This window comes from Colossoma macropomum, unplaced genomic scaffold, assembly GCF_904425465.1.
Source record: "Colossoma macropomum unplaced genomic scaffold, Colossoma_macropomum, whole genome shotgun sequence".
Taxonomy (NCBI): Eukaryota; Metazoa; Chordata; class Actinopteri; order Characiformes; family Serrasalmidae; genus Colossoma; species Colossoma macropomum.
Genome location: NW_023494804.1, coordinates 11,194,582 through 11,220,308, shown reverse-complemented (window position 1 = coordinate 11,220,308; position 25,727 = coordinate 11,194,582). Strand labels below are relative to the sequence as shown.

The window sequence follows — 25,727 nt, the reverse complement described above, 5'->3', positions numbered from 1 at the left end:
TGCACATTTGGGATGGATATATGTTTCCTGCTAAAAAAATAAATGCGATAAATGAAAATGCATTTGCCAAATAGATGTTGTAAATGCGAAAAAAAAAACAAAAAACATTTGACTGACCTATTGTTTCCTTTTTTACCCTGTCGTAGGAACGACAGGAAGCAACAGGTACCAGTGGACTAACAAACTATTCAAACAATTAATACGTACCTTTTTCTGACATTTGACAGTAAAAGAATATAAGTCCCCTGCCTTTGAGATTTCCTGAATAATGTCTGCCAGCATGTCTTGTCTCCACACACTTACGATGTAAAATAGCCATAAAATTAAACAAAACAGCAACGAGAAACTGCCCAACATGTTTTACTGCAAACTCGCGCCGCTCCGTATTTCTCAGAAGCGAATGTTTTATTCTCTTGCACATAACTGCTGGAAACCTAATTCACATAATTTCTTTTGCAACATAGCTGGATGGAAACCTGGCTACCGTTAGCTTAGCGTAAGAGAATGAAACCATTAAACCTTTAAAATCCTCAGAAATTAGTGATTCTCCTCACATTAGAGATATTTATTCATTACATAATAAAACAAGCCATCGCTCTACTGGTGAGATTTGTGTTGATTTTATCAGCCAAACAATGTATTGGTCAAGCTCCAGGTATATAGACCCACAAAATGATGCTAACCAGACAGATCCACAGTTTAAAGTGTCAGCAGTGTCTGTGGCTATTCTGTCTATAATAATAACACTTCTCTCTCTCTCGCTCGGATTTCTAAAGCTCTTAACTGTTCTGGTGAGAGGACTCCAAACAATAGCACTGAGGCTGGAAATTTAGATCCGTTGCGGGGGCGACGGCCAGTATCTGTGAGTAATAAACGAAGTGAATGGGATTTGTATGTGTGAAAAGGTGTGTATGTATTTGTGTGTGCGTATCTGTGTGTGTGTGTGTGTGTGGAGGAAGCTGACAGTGCTGGGTGTGTGGTGGTGGCTTGAGTCAGAGCTGGCACACTAATTATCTGTGTGTTAATTAGAGGCCTACTTTCAGCTCTCTCTAAGGAGGGGAGGCTGGGCCAGGGGACGCTAAAGCAAGCAGGTGCTGGGGGCTAGGGTGCGGCCCACAACGAGGGGTGGAGATGCTACTTTCTTCTGCCCTCAAGGGATATTTGAATAGATTTACCCATATATTTCTTTTTCAAGGCTAGCTGGCGAGCTGCTAGATGGGTAAAAGCCAAGCTACAACATAGCAGTGCAAAAGTCTATGAAATCAAAGTAAAAAGGCTATGAGCTCGTGGTGGACGAAACTAAAAATCTGCAAATGCTTCAATTTGCCAGCGACATTTCGTAAGCGAAATTACATTAATTTCAACAGAATTGGCGTGATGAGAGATTCTGCGTTGCAGACATCTGGGGCAAATCAATTTCGCATGTGAAACTTCACGTCAAGTTCAACTTTGGTAAACTTTGATATGCAAATTTGTATCGATAGGCAATAGTGCTGCCCTTTATATAGCAGCACTGAAGAAATAAAATGTTGGAAACACTAATTTAACCAGTGTCTTAGCATGAAACTTTACACATTTCTTCCCAAATGGTTCTAAATACACACATAAGAAAAGACGAATGCCACACTATCAGTGAGGATATTGTATTTTTATCATTACTTTTGTGATTTTACTCTTTGTAGTAGATGAGTAAGCAAACTTTCCAACTGTAATGTTAGCTCCTTGGCTAACCACAGCTGCTCACGAGTCACCCCAATGCCATGGAACGGCACCGGTTATCTTCACTTTTTTGCTACAGATCAGTGCACAACAATAAGCTGTGGCAAGTATACAGTTATCTGATAAAACTATGGTAAGCAATTTATCTAGCTTGCTGACTGCATTGAATTTTTTTCGTCGCCAATCTTCCAGACCAGCCTTGGTCATGTTTGTTATGCATGACAGGAATTAAGTGATAATTAAACAGACAGTTTAACAGCAAAGTGGAACATTTCTGTGATATTTTTGTTTTTCTTTTTTTTTGTTACAGTTGAGTATAATAATACAAAATTATTGTATTATTATTGTATTGTTATATAGAAAACTATATGTTTGGTACATGATTTAGAAATGCTAAGGATGTCACATCCTGTTTAATGTAACTTTATGGCAAATGTGAAGGTATGCATCCTGGTAAAATACTGTTTAACCCTTTCAAATCTGCAGTCTATTCTGAGACTTGTTTTTTTTACCCAATTATCTCCCCAATTTAGTCGTTTCCAATTCCACCCGCTAGTTAGGACTCCCCCAATCACACGATGCTATCACCGCTAGGAGGGTGAAGGCTAACACAGGCTTCCTCCGAGACCAGTGAAACCAACCACCGCTTCTTTTTCGAACTGCCGCTCACGCAACGTCACTGGACAGCCGAACGCGTTTGGAGGAAAGCGCCAACCGCCAGATCTGTTACGTCAGCTAACAGACGCCTGCGCTGACTGGCAATGTTCTCTTTAACTAATTTAAATCTCTAAGTTCTGTGGTGAGCATGTCCATGTTAGCAAGAGTGAAATGTATCACAGCCTTTAGTGTGATACTGTGTTTCTATCACTTTTTAAAAGATGCATGAGGTTTTCTTTACTGTAAGTGTGCATGCTCATTCAGAGCACACTTCAGATTCGGGAACAGTAAAATGGCACTGATGTGTGACTTACATTCCTAGTCATGTGTTTTCCTGTTTCAAAAGGTAGTTTGCCACACAAATAAAAATCTATAAATTTTTCTCTGTTATATCATGTTATTTACATATAAGCTAAAAACAGCAGTGAGAAATCAAGTAGGAAACTAGATTAAATGGAAGGAATCGGTATGTGTCATCCTTAAGGGGTTGAGAGCTGCAAGTGTGAATGATGCAAGGCATGAACATTAACAGTAAAGGTACGCCAGTAATTTACCGGGTACTGAGTGTGAAAAGGGCTTCAGAGTTTGACAGGTGTGTTATGCTGTGAAAATAATCTGTACTTCAGAAAACATCATCAACACTTTATCATCCAATTCTCTATGTAAAGGAAACATGTATACATTAACTACAAGCCTACTTCTGTCAAAAAACATTATCTGCAAAATCTAACAGGCCTCTTCTTTCCCCTTCCTCCAGTTCTTATATTGCTTCCCTTGGCATCTCCCTCTCTCTCTCTTTTTCTGTTTCTCACTGTGCATCTCACGCCCCCACAATACGCCCACGCAGTCAAATTGATTAAAGTCCCTCTCCTGAGGGGTACTGCAGTGTGTGAGCATGTGCGTGTGTGTGAGTGTGAGCGGCTAGGTGCAAGTCTGTGAGAGGAGACAGGCGTCAAAAAGAAAGGGGGGGTGAGATGGAAGTAAATGAAAGACAAGAAAAACAGAGAGGGGGGGGGGACCTGTGGAAGCAGATATCTGCCGGGTATGCGATGAGACGTTGACATAGCGCCACCGCCCACGCTGAAAATTGCCTGCCTTCTATGAGAGAATCGCTGAGCTACTGCTCAAAATATGATCGCACTGCTAGCGATCGCTTGGGGGAGGGGTGGTGCGATGACTATATGGGTTTTAATGTATTATGCCATACAATGTGTTACTGTAATATTTCATTTGGTATAGATTAAATTGTGTATTACTATGTAATCCTTACTACAACAAAAATATTTAAAAACATACACGTTACCACATTCATGTAATGTAACTGGAAGGAGGTAGAAATGATTTGAAGATACAAGGGGTAAAACAGAAGGGAGCTGCAGAAAAGGGGCAAAAAAGGGAGGCGAAAATGGAGAGAGCACTTTACCTGGCATCAGCTTCACTGTAATACTCTCTAGCTACAATGTCTTCAAACAACTCCCCACCAGTGACCCTATAAGAAAGGGAAAGAGCAAAGCCTCGTTTATATGAACGGTCATTTGTCATGCTGGGCACATAAAAGCTTTAACTGCAGCTTTTCTGCTTGGGAAGTGATGATGAGTGCAACTGGTTTCGACATAGAGATGACATTTTTATATGCTAGAGTGAGTGAGTGCTATGGTGTTATAGAGAGAAAGCGAGAGCGAGAGAGAGAGAGAGAGAGAGAGAGAGAGAGAGAGAGAGGGAGACTGCGAGCCGGAATGGATGGGGGAATCCTCTAGAAGAGACATCCCGGGGCTTCGGGGGGGAAGCCCCTGCTGCAGGATTCTCTTCAGCCGGGCAGCCCGACTCTGTTGCCATAGAAACTAGCTCTTGAGCAAAGGGGAGAGCGAGGGATGCTAAGGAAGGGGGGTGGGGGTGGGGAGGGGGGTAGCGGATGAGTGCAGAACAAACGGGTGGGAGCCATCAGACATGCGGCGAACGCAGATAGCAGAGAAAGGGACATATGGCGCAGGCAATTTTAATTATGTGCTGCATTCGGAACGTGCACTTACAAGTCAAACAGGAGGTAGTGGAAGCCTTCCTCTGATATACTGTCATGGAGTCGAACTGGGGAAGAAGGACAGAAATGAATGCATTATGCCTCCGGTCGTCCTCCGAGGCTGACAGGCGTGCGCTGTAAATGCTCTTATTCCATTTGCATAAATAGAAAAGTGGAGCTTAAGCACACAGTGTGCTAGGCAGGGAATAGCCTACTTTCCGTTCTCTCGTGGTCGGAGCTCAGCCAAGCTCTCTCCTGCTGAAACTGCAGATGCTCCTGCCTTGTTCTCAACTATGTGCCATTTGACTATGTTCTTAATAACACTGTTATAAACTATAATGCAATAAAGAATTTGAAAAGCTCATTTAAGAATGCGATAATTTGTATTAAAGACAATAGCAAGTCTGTGTTTAAGGAGGACACTCACCAATGTTGGGGTGCTTAAGAAGACGACAGATGCGGGCTTCACGTTCGAGCTTCTGGTGATCTGTAAGGACAGGTTCAGTCAAAGTAAAAATACAATCATAGGGGAAAGTAAGGTACAGCTACATGAACCACAGAGGTCTATTAAACCCTCAAACTCTAAGCTGATAGTTCAGGTATTAATCATAAGGCTTAGTATTTACTTAATTTTATGAATATATGAATTACTATGAACGCAATACTAGGTATGCAGTTAAAAGAGTGAAGAATTGAAGCCTGGAGTTCCTGACAGTCTATTCAAAATGACCAGCGAACCTACACATCTTCTGAGTTTTTATATGTAATGTTGATAACGGCAAAATAGTGGTAAGTCTAAAAAAGTGCTTTTAAATGGAATGGTTTGTCTCCCAATGCCTGCATGTAACTGTCATGAATGTTTTTAAAAACAAAAATTAAAGCCAAAACCCTTTCTCAATACTGCTGTAAAACAATGTCTCATGCAACAGGCAACATATTCATAGCCATTTGTGTAATAACTTTTTCTGAGGAAAGTTTTATAGGCTTTAAACGCCTGATTCCTATCACCACCACTGTGAACAATTCTGTTTTGGTTTCTCTAGACTGGTGTATCTCATATCAAATCATGCTTAACCATTTAATTATACACACATGTATATGTGGAATATGTGGAATTCCCTTTTGAAAATGATTAAAAACAATGTAACACAACAACTATGAACTATTCTCATGCTTCTGTACCATTGTATGTTTCAGACAAAATTCAGCCAACACCCTCATTAAAGACAACATTATAGCAACATTATTTTACAACCACTGTTAGCCACATTAGCATTGTTCAGATCAACACCTCACTGCATACTGCTCCAGGGTCTGAGGTGGGCTGCATCTACGCGACGGTGCAGAGATACTACAGCATTATGTCTTAGTGCACAGCAGAACACCAACAAAGCCAGCAAAAAAACGCTGAGGTTACTGTGGTATAACGGCTAAGCGAAAGAACCACTGACAGAGTGTGGGAGGAAATCAGTGAACGCTCCCTACCATGAATAAAGATGAGGTTTACTCAACTGGCTCTATTGTTTGAACTTACAATATGTTGGATTGCATCTAGTGAGCGTGATTTGACTACGCTGAGTTACGACGCAAAGAGATACATGCAAAGCACTGTGTTGCAGGAGTTATCAGAAAAGTGCTGCATCAGAATGCTAACATGTCAGAAAACAGCAGAGCAAAACCGACACTAGATGTCAATTTGTTAAAGGTATATTATCAGTTCTTTCTACTACAGCATGGTTTCAGGCGGGCTTACTAAAATACCAGCTGAGTACTGTACATACATTGGCTATAGATAAGCTAAGGTCTAATAAGCGCATTAACTGCTGTTCATTATTAGGCCTCTAGTAAGGAACTGTAGTTGAAGGTCATGGCAGGACAAATCATTTGAGCAGCTCCAAAATAGAGAGCGATCGTTCATAATTTATAATGCGTGCCCTGTCGAAGCCCCTCAAGGTTCTTTTTTTAATCGGCCTGTGCTAGTATGACGTTTCTTCCTGTTAAGCTGCGCCCGGCAGCTCCAGTGACATACGCAGTTCCTGCTGTGTGCCACTGTTGCCATTCATACTGATCCTTGCTAAAACCTGGCTTTAATTAATATATGGAAGCAGAAAAAAATTGGTCTGCAGTCAGTAAACAAAAGAAGAAACTCCTAGCAAAGGCCTAGGAAATGATCAACACTTCTACCAAGTGAAATCGGTTAAATGATGTATTGTTTTTAAATCAAAATTGCAATTTGAAGGAGCAAGTTTTTTAAATCAAAACAGCTGCGATTTTAATCACAAATTATTAAGAACATTGTCAAATTATTAACAACAAACTTATGATGCGTATGCACATAGCCAGAGCTATTAAACATTCAGCATACAGACACAAGAAAAATGAATATGGTAATCTTCCTAGATAAAAGAGCCCAACGAGACCTGACCCTGAATATTGTGTGTACTGACGAGACATACATGCCACCAACGCAAGAACTTTTAGGTGGATGGAAATGAACAGTGCTAGCATATATGCTAATGTTAGTTTTACTTACTACTACAAGAATTCTCATTTCAACTAGCTCCTAGCTTCCACACAGTCATATAGCGTGTAGCATGACATTCAATTCATATATTTTTGATGCTTTTGATAGGCATAGATTTGAACCGTCCTAGTTAGCACTAAGTGCTAGCAGGCTAACAGACCCACACACTAGCGATGCAGGACTTTCTGGAGTTGACTCCACATCTTGACTCCTGCCCCTGAAATTGATGGAGTCAACTCCTTGACGCACAGCACCAGAGCTGCTGATAAAGGGATATAGTTGATGTAACGACGTAGCTATTCACTGATTGGTTCTATGTTTATGTCGGTATTGTGCCACTGCATTCTGCTGTGTTATTTCAAACCCAAAAACAATCAAATAAGTACAGTTTTCTCACAGAGACGCCACTTAAATGAAAGGAGTGCATGATTTTAAATCGACTATTCAAAAAGGGTTAAAGCTTTATTCTAACACCAATTTCTTAATGTTAACCAATGCTGCTAAGCAGGATTGAGTTGCTGGTTAGCATTAGCTTAGGCTGCCATCACTGCTTAGCACAGAATAGTTTCAATTCTGACTAACAAAAGCTTTACCGACACAAATTTAGATGATAATGACTGAATTCTGAGGAACCGAAGTCGATCGGCTGACACTGGAGTGACAGAAAGCCGAAATTAAACCTGTTCTGAGGTGTCAGGCGCTGTAGCCTCCTAGCTAAGCTAATGCTAGCTGGTTCCTCTCTCCTAACTAGCTTAGCTTAGGTGAGGAAGTCCTATCACCTCAGTACAGATTCAGTTCTACTAACTGGTGCTCTGATATTGCAAATGTAAATGGTAACTTATAAAACTTATAAAATTATAAAAATGAGAGCAAAGTTAACTGATTGGTGTTGGAGTGACACAAAGCTAAAATCTACCTGTTCTTTACTGTTTTAAGCTGTAGCCTGCTAGGCTAAGGTAGTGGTGCCTCCAACCGCAGTACAGGTTCAGTTTCAGCGAACCAATGCTTGAAAACATCCATTTAGAGGATAAAGGCTCATATCTGAGATCACAAATTTAAATAGCTGCTGTTAAAGTGACAGAAAGACAAAAAATAGACTTGTTCTGTGGTGATATGAGCTGTATCCTGCTGGGTGAGGCTAATGCTAGCGTAGTTAGCTGGCTACACGTGCAACACACCTCAGTACAGGCTCATTTTCAGTAACTGATGTGCAAATAACACCCATTTACAGGATAAAGAATCTGAGAGCACGCTGAGTGACTGGTGGTGGAGTGACAGAGTCAGTGTTGTGGTGGGTGCTGTGTGTGTAACTATTAGCCTGTTACCAGTAAGACAATCTTTTGTATAGTTTTTTTTTGCATTTCCTGGTTCTGATTCAGTAGCACAAGAGATGGAATAAGAAATCGTAACCAGTCTCTCGAGTCCACACCAACACAGAATGGCACAGTACAGTACTTAGAGCCTCAGACTCGTTTCTGCATTGCATGGCGCTCCAGCCCATTACGGTGAGAAAACACGAGTCAAAGAGTCGATTCCAAGCATTTTGGCTCTTATATCCCAACCACGATTCTTTTGAAACCGACTCCCCATCACACATCTACCACACATCACAGGGCAGGTTTGATTTCGGCAAACAAAAGCTCCTTTGACAAAAGCTTAGAGAATAAAGGCTCTTCACTCATCTGAGGGCATGAAGTTGAGTGATATTTGGGCCTGAGAATAACAGAGTCTAACTTGTTTTGGGATATGCCAAGGTATTAGCCTGCTGGCTATGCTAACTAGTAGGCTAACAACACAACACAGGTTCCATTCCTGCCAATGAATGCTCCGCTTAAACTGAAGTATAAAGAACAAAGACTGAAGTATGAGGGAGCGAGTCAAGTAACCGGTGTTGTAGAAGAAGCTGGCCAGAAAATATCCTGGTCTGTGGAGCTATCAGCCTCAGCTAGAGGCTTGCGCAACCAGCTCCACTCTGCGGTTTAACATTTCGTAATTGTTGTTAGATAAAAGATGTAACATTTATTAAGCAATGAGTCTAGAAAATGGTTAATGATGTTGTTTATATTGCTTTAAAGATTTTCCAATTGCTTCAGATCAAGCCCCTCAGCTGTGCTCCTATGAGCAGTTGTGCGCTCTTGGTGTTTCATTTATATGGATTAAGTTTGTTTCATAATTATTAAATCCACAAACATAAAACGAGATGCACAAATAAATAGTATGTAATTCCAATCACAGCAAGTATGTGCTCAACCAATCAGCTCAAGCCTTACAGAGCATCAGGGACGGAGTAATATGCGCAGCTCCAGCGCAGCTTGGATTGCAGCAGGCAAGATTTTCAGGTAAGTTTGCAGAACTGTTCATGCTTGGGATGATAAAACTAGACTATTTAAGCTCAACTAAAAAGAACGGAGAATTACTTAGAGAGATAATGAGGAGCGAACACGAAAGAGCTTCCTTCATTTCCTTTTACTGTGCAAATGAATGTATAGCTAAGTTAACTAGCTAGTTAGCAAACTTCACATTGACTGAGCTCAATGAGAAAAGGAGAATATGTCGTTTTTTCAGCGTATTTTGTACAAAGAGTTCACTCTCTTTGCAACTTGCTTACTGGCAATCAACAGTCATTAATTAATTTTATTTGTACTATTCCATTAGTTTTTCAGAGAAACCAATAGGGTAACTTAGATGACCGCGTGTGAAGACTTGGCACTTTGCACATCAGTTTACTAGCTGACTAGCTGACCAGTAAAAGCTGACAACTTTAACTAGTTATTTTAAAACTAGGTTATTTGCAGTCTTAGTAATTTCTTTGTCTACAACTGTGGTTAATGTTATCGTTTGTCAAGCTGAATGCTGACACCTCTCAACCATCTACCCCCTTAGTGTCATAATGGCACTAGTCTAGCCTGTAGATATGCTCTAAAATGACTGTTTCTGTAGGGCCTCTCAGCTGAGGTAGAAAACACTTTTCTTACTTTCCCCCTGAAACAACTGATGTGTTTATCTTTGGAGACTGAAAGCTACTTAAGGATTGTAAGGTAGTTCATAACTACAGAGTAAAAAAAACTAATACAATGCACCAGTTCTACATACCAAAAAACTTCAGTATGTGCTTGTCTATTTTAGTGATCAACAAAAAGGTCAATTTGATCACAAGAAAAATGACAGGTATACTCTATGAATTTATAGAACTAGCACGATGTCTGTTAAACTCACAATCTCAGAATTTTAACAATTTTAGTATCTGCACATATATGGTAAAGTTTGTATCGAGACATAATTATTGTAGAAGCTGACCATGGGCAATCATGGGTTGGTTGGTTTATTTATGTATCTATGTTAGATCATGTACCTGTGCATAGCTGCCATGGTCCCTTCCATCTTCCATGCAGCAGGAAAAGAATTTGGGTTTTGAATGGTTTCATAATCAGTTGGACAGCTAGCTCAGTTAAGGAAAACCTGAAAGTGTGCAAAGCTATCCTGTTGTCAGGAACAGGGTTAAGAGACACTGCTTACAGTATTACTATCTCATCTGTTTGACACCCTGGTGTATGTAACCACACATAATATCAACCTTTAACATCAGCAAGGATGGTCAGCTCTAGTGGAGGACCTTTGTCTAGCATAACTTTGTGATGGGCCTGTTCATACACCCTTGTTCAACTCATCCGTTAATTACCAGGTTCAGTAGGAGTGTTTGAGCAGAGAAATCACCAAACTGTGCTAGAGTTGTCCTGAAAAACACCAACTGCTGGAGTGCACCTGCTTTTATGGCCCATTTTGCTTAGTGTGTGTGCATGTGTACGTCTGTGAATTCAGTTTAGGTGGAAGCACGTATATTGACGTACTGACATAAAAAACGTTTCTATACTTGTCAGTCTTCTGTTTCTTTGTGTACTGTTTGAGCCAACACAAGTGCTTGTGTCTCAGCTTGTCCTCTGGTACCTGTATCTTAATGTTTATGCTGTGCAGGTCAGTGCAACAGCAGAATATACTGAGTACTTCCTGGCCCTGAAGAATGTTGTCTAGTAGCTTAGCCCAACTATTACATGATTTTAGCAAGATTTTTACCTTGAGCAATACTATCACTGAAAATAGTATAAATCTAGTAATGCATTAATACAGAGGTAACCCTACAACCATTGTCTTTTGGCAGGACTGAGTGCCTGTATGTATGACCAAGGTGTACAATGCCATCTTGCATCATCTGGGGGTCTACAGACTTCACAAAAATCTCCAAAGACTTTATTTTTTTGAAACAGATTCTAGATAAAATGATACACATTCTTCTGTAGTCAATTAAAACCTATCAAGGGACATGTTCAAGGAAGAACATTTGTTATCGGAAACCTAAGATGAAAAAGAATCTGAGATGTGAACAATCAGGACGGTAATGTATGAACAAATGCACCACTTCTCTGTTCAATACCCTTTGGCTTTACTACAACCAGGCAGTCTATATCTATATATCTCAAATTGAGTCTCATGAATCTAAAAAAAAAAGTTTTTAAAACCAGGAAATGTGCAAATGAAGGCATCAACTGAAAATAGAACAAAAGTGGTTAAGTTTCAATCCAAACAAGTCCAGATATAGGAAGCCAAAGAGTCTCACAGGAAGCCTTTAATCATCTTCTTTTCCACACCTTAACCTGCAAATAAGATTACAAATAACCAAGCTTTGAAGTACCCAAAGTTTCTGCAAAAAATCTGTATTATTAAGTTGTTTAGATGTAAACAGTTCACTGATCACTTATCAATGATTGGTTGTCTTGCCACCACACAGCTAGTTAGCTAATGTTAATGACTGGTGATTGCCAATGAGCAAGCTGGAAAGAGAGTGAACTCTGTGTGCAAATTACACTGATAAAATGACATTTTAATTTCCCTATATGAAGAGCTTGGACAACATGAAGCTAACTTAGCTATACATTCATTAGTTGAGCACATTCCTGCTGTGATTGGTTGAGGTAATATGGGTGTAACCAAAAGGTTTGTCTTATATTCTGATTGGCTGGAGCAGACCCAGTTAAAAATAAACATGTGGATTGATGTGCCGGAAGTCAACGTGAGAACTGTGTCATAAATGCACAGTCGAACGCAGGCGGTTTGAACATGTGCTGCGTGACGTGTATATATGCACTTGGAGCGATTCACAAATAAACACAGTCGATTCTACAAATAAATGAGTGGAAAAAACATGTTTTTGAATCCCAAACTCATTTGTAGAGAGATTAGTTATTTGCGAAAAACAAAATATTTGTGCATCTCATATTATTTACTTGTGGATCTCATTTTTTTTTGTGAATCACATAATATTTAGTGGAAAATATCTCATTTTATTGTTGTGGATCTCATGTGTTTTATTTTTCATATTGTAAAAGACTTATCACCTGATAAATTGAACTTTTAAATAACTGCTCATGTGTTTATAAATGTTCAGAGGTCTCAATAATTTGAGCATTTTGATCATTTGACTCCTTGAATTAAGAGTTTTGCTTTTTTTTTTTTATCTAAGTCAAAAGTTACTGCTACATGCCGAGAGCAGTGCATATATGGAGTAACTGACCTCATACCATTACAGTTTTCTCAAGGAACATACATCAGCTGTCCATTTTGCCAGAAACCGCAAAACAGCTCAGAGTTTAAAAGAGGAAGAAGCTGACCGTGATGCTAACTGTTAACAGCAGAGCTAATGAAACTGGTGTGCAGGGTTGCCAGGTCCTGTAAAAATCTCCAGCTCAAAGTGCCATTAAAACCCACCCACCAGAAGCTGAAACTAGCCCATAATTTGATTGTATTCAATTGCAAATAAAACTGTAAGGCTGTAAATTGCGTATATATAAAACTGTGCAAAATTCTGAGGCAATCCGAGAAAATTATATGTAAATCTATTTATCTGGTTTTATTCGTTTGGAAAAAAAGTTAGAATAAATAGAAATACACAAATAAATGATCCATTGGGATTTATGAGTCAGCATTTTCCAAAGCCCAGAATTCACAGTTACCATCCAGTACCTAGACTGAATCTCAAATGGCTCTCTTCTCCCTACACTCTTAGAAAAGATGGTTCTTTAAGAGTTCTTTCATAAAGACAATGGTTCTGTACAGACCCATGAACACTTAAAGAACCCTTTGATTAAAGGGTTCTTTGCATCATGAAAGCATTTTTTAGATTGATGGAAAATGTGCTGTAGATGGTTCTATATAGCACCAAAAAGGGTTCTGCTATTGTTTTGATGTCAAGCTTGTAACAGTACAAGAACCCTTTTTGGTGCTATATTTGGAGACACTTTTGCACGGGTCTCCAAATGCACTTAAGACTATGAATAAAAAGTTTGTAATTATAATAAGAGTAAAAAAGGTTATAGTTACAGTTCCTAGTAACTTTTTATAGTTACAGGTTATAGTACTTTTTTTCTATACAAAGAAATACCAAATGGCAGCCTAATCACAACGTAAGATGACATACCTGAAAATTCTTTTTCCTGCCCCTGTGCCCCATAGCCAGCCCAACGTCCCCCTTGATTTTTTCACTATTAGTAGTAGTAAACTAGTCAAAAACTAGTATTTTTTCAAATCACTATTTATTTATTTATTGTGTGCTGTCAGCTTCCTGACCAACCTCAAAGATAACACATGCTGATTTTAACTACAAGGATTAATTAATGTGTTTGTAATATCACAATCACAATATGCAGCAATGTAATCGCTATAATCATACACTGTACACATCACGCAGCCCTTGTCTGTAGCTAGAGCGAATAAACAAGAATAAGATCTAGAGGCTGTGCTTCTGTACCCGAGATCTAGGTTATGGAATCCAGAGCTTCAGTGAAGCTGACGGTTCAGCCAGTGGCTAAGAATTTTTAGAGCGCTATCCCTAGTGCTCTAAATGTAATTGACCCAATATCTTCCTTTGCCGCTTTAGAATTAGGAATCATGGGAGATTTTAATCTAAACTGGCTCAATCGGGAAGTTGGTCTGCTCAAAGAAATGTGTACTGATTTAAGGCTTTAATAATTAATCCCCCCCCCAAAAAAAAACCCTCTACATCTGTTCTGACATTATGCTCACAAACAGACCCCCAAAACCTGAGGCCAGTAGTGCCTCTGTCACTTCTGTACGTCATCACTTAATGCCACAGGGCACTTTGGAAACCACATCCTAAATAAACGTTGAACACTTCTACCACTGCTTTAAAGCTTCAGCTTGTTGCTTTTGTAACTGTCTCCCTCAGATTGTTCCACTTGCCTTTCACATAGTCTAGGCTATCCTTCACTCTGCCTTCTCTGTCCTTGAAGTGCCCTTTTTTCCTCACAGACATATTTGGTCGACTTTCCCTTTGCCTCTTATGGTCATCAGGTTCATTTTAAGGACTAACGATATGTCATTGAAGCTTTGGTTTCTTATCTATGATTCTGCTTCCTGTCGACCTGCTGCCTGCACCACCCTCTCAACACACGCACACATACACACACACACACACACACTCACACACACACACTATTTATAGGGAACATTCTACTAAATTTGTTTAAACTGCAGTCCCACAGCATAAACACTACATAAAAACAATATTAAGTATCATTCAGACCTTTGATATTTACAAGGATTATATTATGATCTATTTAAACCCAAGGCATTAACTGAGATAGTAATAAGCTAAATATATCGCTGCTGTCAGAAGAAAACCTTGTATCTCCATTTTTGACGATTTTCAGTTTTTGACATAATCTGAAAATACCTGTTACCCTTTACATTGTCTGTAAATTTCATGATGAATGGACCAACAGAAATGACCCAAAATTATTTGGAAAAAAGTCTGGCTCCATTGACTTACATTAAAAGTAAAGTATGTTTTTTTCTTCTCCTTCAAAGTTACCATTTTGGAGATACGAGGTTTTCTTCTGTCAACAGCGAAATACAAAATCATCATTTATAGGGTATTTTCTATTGGGTTGTGTCTGTCCCAAACCCTAAACCCTAAATTTCAACTTGTGAAAATGATACTTTAATTTTTTTCATTTTTTTTTAAATGAAAAAACTTTATTCTAAATTTTTTTCCCACACATAGAGTTTTAGTCCATTGGCGGAGGTTTACTTTAGCCACGCCCCTGCATTTCAGAGCAGGAAGTGAGACAGTATCCCTGCCCTTCATGGCCACATGGTGAGCAGTTACATCTCACTGTTTTGAAGTAAATGTGTCCCAAAGTCTAAAAATCAGCGTATAACATTAAGAACTGTCACTACCAAAACACTTATCTTCTGTATTTAAGTAAACTTTTTTGGGTTTTAATAAAAATACTATGCTTTTAGGTGTATACAACTGGTCAAAGCTGTGTTTGCTAGTTATGTACTGCTAGTCATTTACATATATATATATATATATATATATATATATATATATATATATATATATTACAGTGTTACAATTATGTTACAGCATAATTTGAGTGAAAAGTTGAATCTTTGAAATTGTAACATGAATTTTTCAGTTTCTTAACATTTGTCCCTGTTTTGCTTTATTGACAGCATGCACAGCAGATCAGATCCACCTAAGAGTTGTCTGAACATGAGAACAAGAGATAAAATTTTGCAATTGTGCAGTAAATTTGCAGGATGTGTTCATTTATTTTCACTTAGTAAATCAACAAAACAAAAAAACTGACTGGGAGGATTTAAACGTTTTAGCATTTTAGAGTTTAAGCTTTGTCTGCAGTTAGTGAGTGTGATGTGACTGGTGTTGTCACAGCGCTGCCACAAAGGAAATTACTTTTATCACTTGTAATACGTTTAACAACCAAGTTTACCGTGTGAACTTGGGAGTGGACGTGGTTTGCAGACACCATCAAGACAAGTACGAAGTGTGCAAACACCTAAATTCAGCCTGGTCCCACCACCTTTCAACATCATGTAACAAAACAAATTAAGCCTGTCACGATCATGATTTTTTAGTGACACAAAAATAACTGCAATTAATAATTTGTCGTTTTTTGAACAACAATCAAACTGTATTAATGTACACATCTAAAGTGGCTAAATTGGCTAATTAGCTATCATACTTCCTAGCTGTCGATGCTTAGCAGCTCCCAACTAAACACAGAAACAGCTTGAGCTCAAATAAACAAACATCACTCACTGCTGCCCTGTAAAGGTGTTCCTTTCATTTTCAAGAATTCAACCGAACTGACAAAAACATTCCCAGCTAATACCTAATAAAATAACTGTGGTCAGTTTAAATAATTGCAGTCAGCCCAAATCATTGTAATCAGGCAACTGTGTATTAATCTGATCAAAACCTAACACACATATGTTTAGGTCTGATATGAAATTTGAGTCTGAAGTCAAGATTTTATTCAGCATTTTATGTCATTATTCTACAGAGCTGTATTTATATACTGCACAGACTGGGTTGGCATAAGCCCCACCCCCTCCTTGCCCACTTTACTCTGACAGGATGCACCCAGATGCCTAATTCTGATCACCGACAGTGGTTTCCATGAGAGACGCTCAGAAAATGCATGGCACGCCTATAGAGCAAGCTATCCTATAAATACTCCAGAAGGTTACTGGCTTGATGGCAAGCTATCATCAGTCTCCTGTTAAAGAACAAACGAAGAACCCGAGGTTTGAAATAAGGTTCCTTTCATACAAAAAGAAGTTTTACCTAATACAGTCAGGAGAGAAATTGTCCATCCGTGAGTATGGTGGTAAAAGTTATGAATTGCGCAGACATTTACCTTTTATATCAGACTGACCCAGGACCAACTCTGACACCCCTTAAGGAGACTTCAAGTCCCCTTCAAAAATTTCACACTCTTGTCCATCTTAACTCCAACACCATCTGAAAACATCAGCTGCTCTCTACCTTTCTTGAACATTTCCTGACAATTTGGCCAACAGAAACAGGAATTACTCAAAATAAAATATTTGTATTATATTACAAAGATATTTCCATACTATAAAGTTCAGAATGTTTTTTTTCCTTCTGCTCTCTATGAAGAGGTTTTGTTACAACAGCACCATTTATTAAGCTATGACTGCCCATTTAGCTGCCCATCTTTACCAGCACAGAGAATGCATTACATTTAGCTCAGCTGCTGGCACTATGCATCTATCCTTGTTATAGAAATGGCTGCTTTATAATACAGCCTTGCTGACATTTATAAATGGAGCACTTTTTACTTGCTCCCTTGATGATCTCAAATCTAACTCAGTTCGCATCTACTCAAGCCAAAAGGCACTTTACTTTAAACATCATTTACCGATAAATGAATTTCAAACTTCTATAAAACCACAAAACTCAGTTTGGTCTCTTCTGAAAACCATTACATATACAGCACTGAGCAAAAGTTTGAAAAAGAGATTTTAAAAAGCTGCTTATATGTGTAGTAAGTGTATATTTACTTAGAAAAACACTAATATTACAATAAATACCTAAAATATTAATACAGTGAGTGCCGATTTTATGAATGTCAGTGTGTTCATTTAACCATTTCCAAAGTTCTCCTCTTGGCAGCCCTATTATTTATAGTTATCATCAAATACCTGGTTTGACTAATCAATACTTCATTATGTTAAATCAAGTGTGCTGATGACAGACTTGAACAAATTGATGCAATGGCTAAAAATCTAACTAGCTCACAATACATCAACTACCTTTTAGAAAAAAACGTCTTACTTTCACTGTTTCTTAGCATTTACTCTAATGATATATTGTGATTTTATAAGCAAAAAAAACATTAATTGCACAGAACTGCAGCACTGGAACGATTTTTTTACTTTTTGATCTGCCTTCCATTCTTGCCCATCAGCACAAAGCATGCCCATAGAATCAGCAGTGACCAGCAGAGGGGAGGTCTACACTAATCTTTAGTGATAAAGATTTATCTACTTGATTTGTAATGTAAAGTCGCCCTTCAAACAGTTCAATTTAATCTGCATCGTGTTTACATATCTGTCCAGGAGGAACATCGCTAATTCCGTGTCCAGCTTTATACCCTTTGCATGTAATAATTCCATCTTTGAAAAGTGCCTCCAATGTTGATTCAGTTTACTCAACCTTGATGGCAGAACAGCATGTTTTTCCCCCACAGCACTAATACCCACCGTTGCAGTTTGCTAACCAGATTTCGCTATTTTTCTTTGTCGAGCAGACATAGATGAGGGCGGAGTAATGCGGTGTAGAGGAGGATCTTATAAAATGACTGACAGAATGTCAGTGCCATTGCTAAAACAATTATTTTATGTTCTACATATTTTCCAGGTTATTTATACTAGCAATAATGCACCTTTAAATGATGTGCTTAGGAACTTTTGCATAGCACTACAAATACCTTCAAACTATATAAATATACAAAAAAATTAAAATAAAACAGCAGAATTTGGATTTCTTCAGTGAAGATCTAAAACATAACCGCAAAACTACCTGTGAAGAACTACAGAATGTACAGTGAAGTGAATGTACAGTGAAAGGAAACACTCGAACACAGGTTCATTTTATACAATGTCTGGATGTCACATACTCCTTACGTATTATATATATGCAAACACATATATCGCTGTTGTCGGAAGAAAACCTCGTATCTCCAAAATGATAACTTTACAGGAAAAGGAAAAACCCTACTTTACTTTTAATGTAAGTCAATGGAACCAGACTTTCTTTTGGTCCACCCTTCATGAAATTTACACACAATGTAAAGGCCAACAGGCATTTTCAAAATATGTCAAAAACTGAAAAACGACAAAAATGGAGACAGAAGATTTTCTTCCGACAGCAGCGATATGTAATTATAATAATACTGTCCCTTAAGTACAATATATATAATCACAGCTTGGACAAAACTTTGTATCTCCATTTGTTTTGTTTTTTGTTTCTTACGTAATTTAAAAAACACCAGGTGTCCTTTATATAGTGTAAAAATTTCAGAATGAATAGAAATGGACCAATAGACCAATAGAAATGGATCAAAATTGCTACACTTTTTACATTATTTTCCATTATCTGCTAAGATTTTTTTCTTCTCCCATAAACCTACCGTTTTGGAGGTTTTGTTTCAATAGCTACGATATGTACCTATATGTAATATGTAGGTTAGCTGGTTTTCCTACAAAGTCTGGAATTTATTTCCTAAAAACGTACAAAAACACAGACACACATAAGTATACCCACTCAAAGATACTAGGGATGGGATAAATATTCTTAGATGCTTTGCGATTTTATATAGGTTTTACGTAGGCTCTGGTTTTTCTATACTGTAAAATAAAGTCATGCTCATCCAGAGACCTTATAAGGTATGATACTCTGACACGGCTCAACTTGGAAAAGCAAAAAACCTACAAAATGCACAAGTTTTAGATTTTGGTTCCAGCTTATTAGACAGAAGCTAACACTAGCTGTTAATGACAAAGATAAGAACAACCATCATAATGTAGGCTAGAGAAATCAGAGATGAATTGAGAATCGTTTTATAATCGTGTCTTGGCACCATGAATCTAGACCTAATTCAATCGTGAGATGCCCAGAGATTCCCAGCCCTAATAGATACACCATAGATACTCAAACAAACAGTACATGCACACAGACAGGTTGATGAGGCCTGGGCTTAGATCCTGCACGCCCAACTGTGGGGGCCTGCTGTCTGCCGCTCATGACTCATGAGGAAAGGAGGACAGCTGGGGGAAGAGCAATGCCTCGGCTTCTGAAATCACTCCTACTGACTGACAATGCAAGACTTTTCCAAAAGAAGTCCAGGTCTTAAAACCCTCTCAACTGTTAGTGCTCAAATATCACTCTCTCTACATTTTATGATGATGTTAGCATTGCCATGGTAGGCCTTTTGGGAAACTGGGTCAGCAAAAGTTTCAATTCATCATAAGAGTACGGCTTCAAATTCAACACAGGTGAAGTCAAAAGATGGACAGCTTTGCACAGACTGGTTCAGTCGGTTAAAACTGTTTGATCTTACTGGCCGTACAAGACTATTTTTATTGTTAACTCATTAAAATCAGCCCCTATTGTAGTTGGGCTGCATGCATGTCCACAATGGTCATTGTAAAATTGATCAGCATAAGGAACTGGAGCTTCTGTGTATTACTGTGTTTCCTATCACTGCATAAAAGAAGTTCAGTGCTGCCTTTATTGTCGGATGCACTGTGATAATTTAGAATGAAATTCACATCACTAAAGGCTAAAGGTAACTGACCTCTGACGTATATCCCTGTGCCTTTGTTTACTTGATCCAAAAAGTAGTTTGTGACAAATATCTACAAATTTTCGGCTTTAATAAATCACGTTATTAAAGGAAAAGTGTAGATTAAAAGGCATTTTCGCCTCAACAAAGGTTAACTGAGTTGCTTTTGTGCCCAGACTCTAAGCTCAAAAACACCCGATCATAGTTAATGAGGAGAGGCTAATGCCTTCAGGTGAATTTCCCATAAAGTTCTGTGGCCTTACAATCATCTTGAATTAGTGAGAGTGTTTAAATGGTATCGTCTACCATCTCGCCGTTATCTTAATGCCACTGTGCTCTTCAGGCCCTAAGCAGCGCGAGAGGCATCTGTGAGAATGCTGACGTCAACACACCACAGGAGAAAGAAATCTGTGAAACTAAAGCAGCAAAAAACAGTTTCAGACATGGTTGTGAAACCTTTGCGTTGTCTGCACCTTCTGAGCACAAACAGAACCCACAACAAGCCTGACAAATGAGTGACGCTTATGTTACTGTTTATGCTAACTGAGAACACAAACTTTCCTGCACTGTAAGTCACATCAGCATTGTTTGGTTCAACCATGCCATCACTACAGGGCTCATAACATGGAAAACTCCCTCACACTTCAATTAATAAGTTTAATGTAGTATATTAACACTGCTAAAGTTTCAAAATTTACCATTGACTCCCTAAACCATACAGTCTATATAGAGAATGCAAGCAGCAAGAACAGCCCATTTTTAATTTATCATGGTTGTGATGTCACTGCCCAGCATTTTAGCCCACCCATACCATTGAAATAAGGAATGTTATTACTGCAGACATTCAACATTCCTGAGGATTTCAGTCCAAGTTTAACAGTTTGTTAGGCCTGAGTGATTTCTAAAAATAATACACACTAGTAATGCACCGAAAATAAGTTCTTGACCAAAACCAAAATTCAAATTCAGGTCACACTCAGTTGAAAACTGTGAACCGAAAGAAAGTGTTCTTTTATATTTACTTATTTACTACAAAGGCGGTTATCACCATGTTGTGAAAGAGGACTGACAAAACTAGAGGACTCATTTTGAATACCTTGCTAAAAATATTAAACATTAAACACAAACACTAAATTTCAAGACAAGAGGTAAAAAAGGTTATTATCAAAAGAATATAATCAAAGAGTTATTCAGTGTTATTTATGTGTTTTCCATTTGAGAATTTGATTAGATCAGTTAAGGCTAAAAAGCATGCAAGCTAAAAGCTGAACAGGATGTTGTTGCAGTGGAGTGTTTTTAAGGTTTTCACTGTTTATCTGCTGATAAAACACTGCAGGAGAGCAAAGAAAACAAACCACCTTTTTAATCAGTATTTCTCACTTTTCATTACCATTCAAATTATTGTTTCATAGTAAGTGATAACTTCTGACACTTCAGTGTAGGCGGTTTTAATCTTTCTGAGGCCAAAATGTTTGGCGTTTCTTATCTTTCGGACAAAAACTTGAAATTGACACTTTTGACCATTTTCAGCCAAAACATTTCAGTGGCTGAAATTTTGGTGCATCCCTAATTAGCACGATATTTATTTGTTAAAGATATTGCCCTAAGATGGTATGTCCTTAGATGGTATGTCACACTTTAGGAAAGCAAAGGAAACAAAGGAAAATTTACTCTACATAGTCTAATAACTCATTAACGCCCTATAATAATCCATGGTTTTAACAGTAAAATATAATAAAATATTACAAATTTAATATAATTTAAATTATATTTAATATAAATTAGCAAGCTGTTTACGTTTAAATTTAGTACTCTCTACCAAATCTCTTTCCCCACACAGCAATTATCACCTTTGGCCAGGTCCAATTACATCACTCGATCACCCAAACCTACCTCCAGCCTACATCCGTCCATTTCAGCCCTCACTAATTTTTAAACATAGGGTGCCTAAATTAACTTGTCAGCCAGTCAGAACAGAGGCCATCTACACATATCAGTCTTAAAGACAAAGGATAAAGAGAAGTTGGAAAATGGTCATGAAAAAAGGAATAACAACTGTGGTGGGTACATAAACCCATATCAACATTATAAGCTGACCTCAGGGAAAAAAAAATATGTAGAAAAATGCAGACTGAGGGTCCTTTAAGACTTCATCAAAACAAATTACACCAAATAAAACTGGGGAAGACAAAATCGCAGTAATTTGAATTGCATGCCAACAAAATTAAATCTGTGCGAGAAAGCCTTAAGACTATGATAAACACAGCCCACAGAGGCACCCAATGATTTGAGGCGAGGCGATCAAGCATAGCTGGATCCCTTGTTACCCCCCCCCGACACACCCCAAAGCGGCCTGCCTCTGTAATGGCCCTGTCTAAAGCAATCACTGATTGAACGATTGTTTGTATTAGTATTTACCTCGTCAGTGAGTCACAGTGATAGAAAACAACTGCAGCTCTTTGCTTCGGCTGGTCTAGTAGCTTTAATGGTGCCAAACACTACAGTGTGCGCAATGCTTTGGTGATATTCAGGCCACTTTTGTGCTGCATTGCAGGTGCCCCTGATTAAGTGTGGGGTTGCAACAGATTCCCAAACACAGGTCATTATGTAACAGGAGAATCCCTTCCTAAAAAATATCGCTTTAGTATGCTGTTGAGTATTCATATATAGGCTGAATCTTTTGACCCCCCCAACGCCCCGCCACACTCCTCACCACAGCCCGCCTTCTCACATTTGCTCCACTTTCCACAGGCCATGCTCTCCCTTTAACTCCTTCAGCCCTAAAAAAACATGGCTCAGATTGCGTGCCGCACCGAATTTGGTGCCCCCTTCTAGAGTTAAATGAGGATAATGCATCTACGCACGCTTCCAATTATAAACGCTTGTGCAGTTACGGGACGAGTCAAAGCAGGACAAGTTCAAAGAGACAACTGCAGTCTTTTCCATTTGACGGTACCACTTTGTTTTAGTAAATGACAATGACAAAAGCACAGATGGCAAACGGTAGGTCTCTGATCAGGACAATACTGCAGAGCTCTGACTGTGTTACAGCCTGTGGGTATTTGTGGGTGTACATTGTGTACGTGTGACAAATGCATGATTTCTAATACTAAACCACAGTAGCACGCAAAAGCTCGGATGCTCCAGTCAAGGTACACGTTTAATACGGCCTCTACAGAGAACACACTTCTGCACAGAGCTGGACAATATGGAAATGTTTATGGTTGTATAAATTATGCCACAATATGTCCCAATATGGTCTTCTTAGGATATCATGGATATCATGAGTACTTAAAAAACACTGCATGTTTGATTACAAAGAGAACATAATTAGTCCTGTTTAACTGGATTTAGTGCAATGTAATATGTAAATGTTGCATACAAATCATTGGATTCATCATTTTTGATAGCCTTTTTTAAGTGTGGCACTGTTTTGACTGTTCCAACTTATCAGACGTATCATGAAAACTTCTTGAAGTATCATGATATTACATTTTTGTCACATCACCCCGCTCTACATCTGCACATTTCAATGCATAATTTATATACTGGGGAAAAGGATAAAACATAAAATGTAGACAGTGTAAACATGTTGTGCTTAAGTTTTTTCTAGTATGTCAAATATATGTCTCAGCAAATAAATAGAAATTGTGCACAAAAATTTGCAGGAAAAAGCCATATTTAAGTTTGCAGAAGATGTATATAAATAATACTTATGAGGTTGGGTGGTATAACAGTAATAAGGTATGACATGTTTTTAAATTTCTGACAATGTCAACTTTCTGTTCCAAGTCTCTCTACTAAACAGTCAAATAAACACATTCTGCCCATGACATTTTATGGAAGGTGGGTGGTGTGTGGGGTGGTTGAACCAGTTGGCAAGATCTGCCCGAAAACAGTTGTAGCCACAGATAGAAACACGTCCAACAAGCATTCCAATCTACAAATAAAGTGTCTGATTGTTTTACAGATACCATAGACCTCAAAGGCCTCTTTTCCTTTGTACTGTGATGGTTACAGTCTCTTTTTCCATCTGATGTGCCACTAAATCAGCAGCAGAAAATACAGAAGAAAAACTACGTAGAACAGTAGCTCAGCAACAGCTAAAACTACACCACAGAACATGTTCGACTTTGGCTGTCACTAGACTTGGTGCTGTCAGATATGAGTCTTTTTTTTCTAAATATGTGTCATTTGAACTTTGAACCGAGACTTTACTGTGAAGTGTGGCACTTTTGGCCTGCTAACAAAGCTACTGTTAGCTTAGCTAAAATGCTACAGCTTAAAACACCATCTTAAAAACACTGTAAGTCCTACAAGGCCCTGATGGCTCTGTACAATATGTTTGAGAAATATTATTATTACATATACTTACATATTGTTGTCTCTCATGCAAAAACCATTTCCTTTTTTGTTTTTGACTTTTTTTGCATAATTTAAAACATCAAGCTACTCTTTACATTGTGTTAAATTTTCATGATGAACAGAAAAAATCTTTTTACATTAATTTCCATTATAAGTTAAGAATGTTTTTCCTTTTCCTGTAAATTCACCATTTTATAGCTAAAAATAACAATACATAATACATAAGGAACAAATACATGACCTCATGTCCTGACACTGTATATAAACAAGTGTGTTTGTGTGTAACTGTGTGTGTGTGTGTGTGTCAGCTGAGTCCTGTGCTCCAGGCATGTAGGGTTCACAGACACGCTGTCCGCAGCGTGCCAAATGCTCAAGCTGCCTCGGCAGCCTACGGACCATCCCGCACCCCCCCGCTCACAAACACAAACATAAATGACACAAATGACCAACAGGGCCCTCACAAAGGGCCTCTCAACCAACACACAGAGCACCATCACCAGCTTGCCATTTTCACAGCCGTATTATAAAAAGGCTGTGATGTTTTGTGCCTGACCTGATATTTAGAAACTCAGCATTTGAGTTCTTTGCAAACCTAATTCCTCCTTTGCAATTTTATTGACTGCTGCTGAATGTAGTTAAACAGGGCTTTGTACTAATACCTTTCATTTGGAAGATGCTTCTGAAATGAGCTAAACTGACACATTTTCCTGTTTAAGCCATTCAAACCATGGCTGAATAGACAGTTCGATGATTACTAAACGTGACACTGCATATTACCTGGTACCCATGGCCACATTTTGGCCACTAGAAATGCAGAGCCTGTGGCCCAAATGCCCACTTGCCATTGAGATTCACTGCATTTTTTCTCTTTTGTCAAACCAGACCAGACAAATTTACATATATTTACAAATATCTACCATTAATAGTAAACAAATAATCAACAAATCATTTTTCCCCACGAGAGATTCAGATCCTGGCTCCTCAATCGCAAACTAACTGCATCAAAAGATTTTGTCGGAATTCACCAACTACTTTCAAGAGAAGTGTAATAACTCATGTTGGGATTTGCACTCGAGTCACTGTTTTGCCCCTTTATCCGACTTGCTACTCTACTCGGACGCGCGCTTAACTGACTCACAACTAGACTCCGAGTGGCACTTAATTGACTCATGTCTAGACTTGAATATCACCAATCTTAATGTGGGACACAAATAAAACCTTTTGTTTCTAACCTTACATGCATGATTTAGAG

The 25,727-nt window shown here is 38.5% G+C and overlaps 1 protein-coding gene across 35 annotated transcripts in view; it reads right to left on the bottom strand.

Moving 5' to 3' along the window:
* LOC118825065 (calcium/calmodulin-dependent protein kinase type II subunit beta) overlaps positions 1 to 25,727 on the bottom strand; it is a 97,319-nt gene that overhangs the window by 65,251 nt on the left and 6,341 nt on the right. For all 35 annotated transcript variants that reach the window (XM_036595564.1, XM_036595584.1, XM_036595568.1 and 32 more), the window contains exons 3-5: positions 4,821 to 4,880; positions 4,407 to 4,461; positions 3,800 to 3,865 (exon numbers count right to left, since the gene is read on the bottom strand). In XM_036595564.1, the coding sequence (XP_036451457.1) occupies positions 3,800 to 3,865; positions 4,407 to 4,461; positions 4,821 to 4,880 (181 nt within the window). The remainder of the gene's footprint in view (positions 1 to 3,799; positions 3,866 to 4,406; positions 4,462 to 4,820; positions 4,881 to 25,727) is intronic.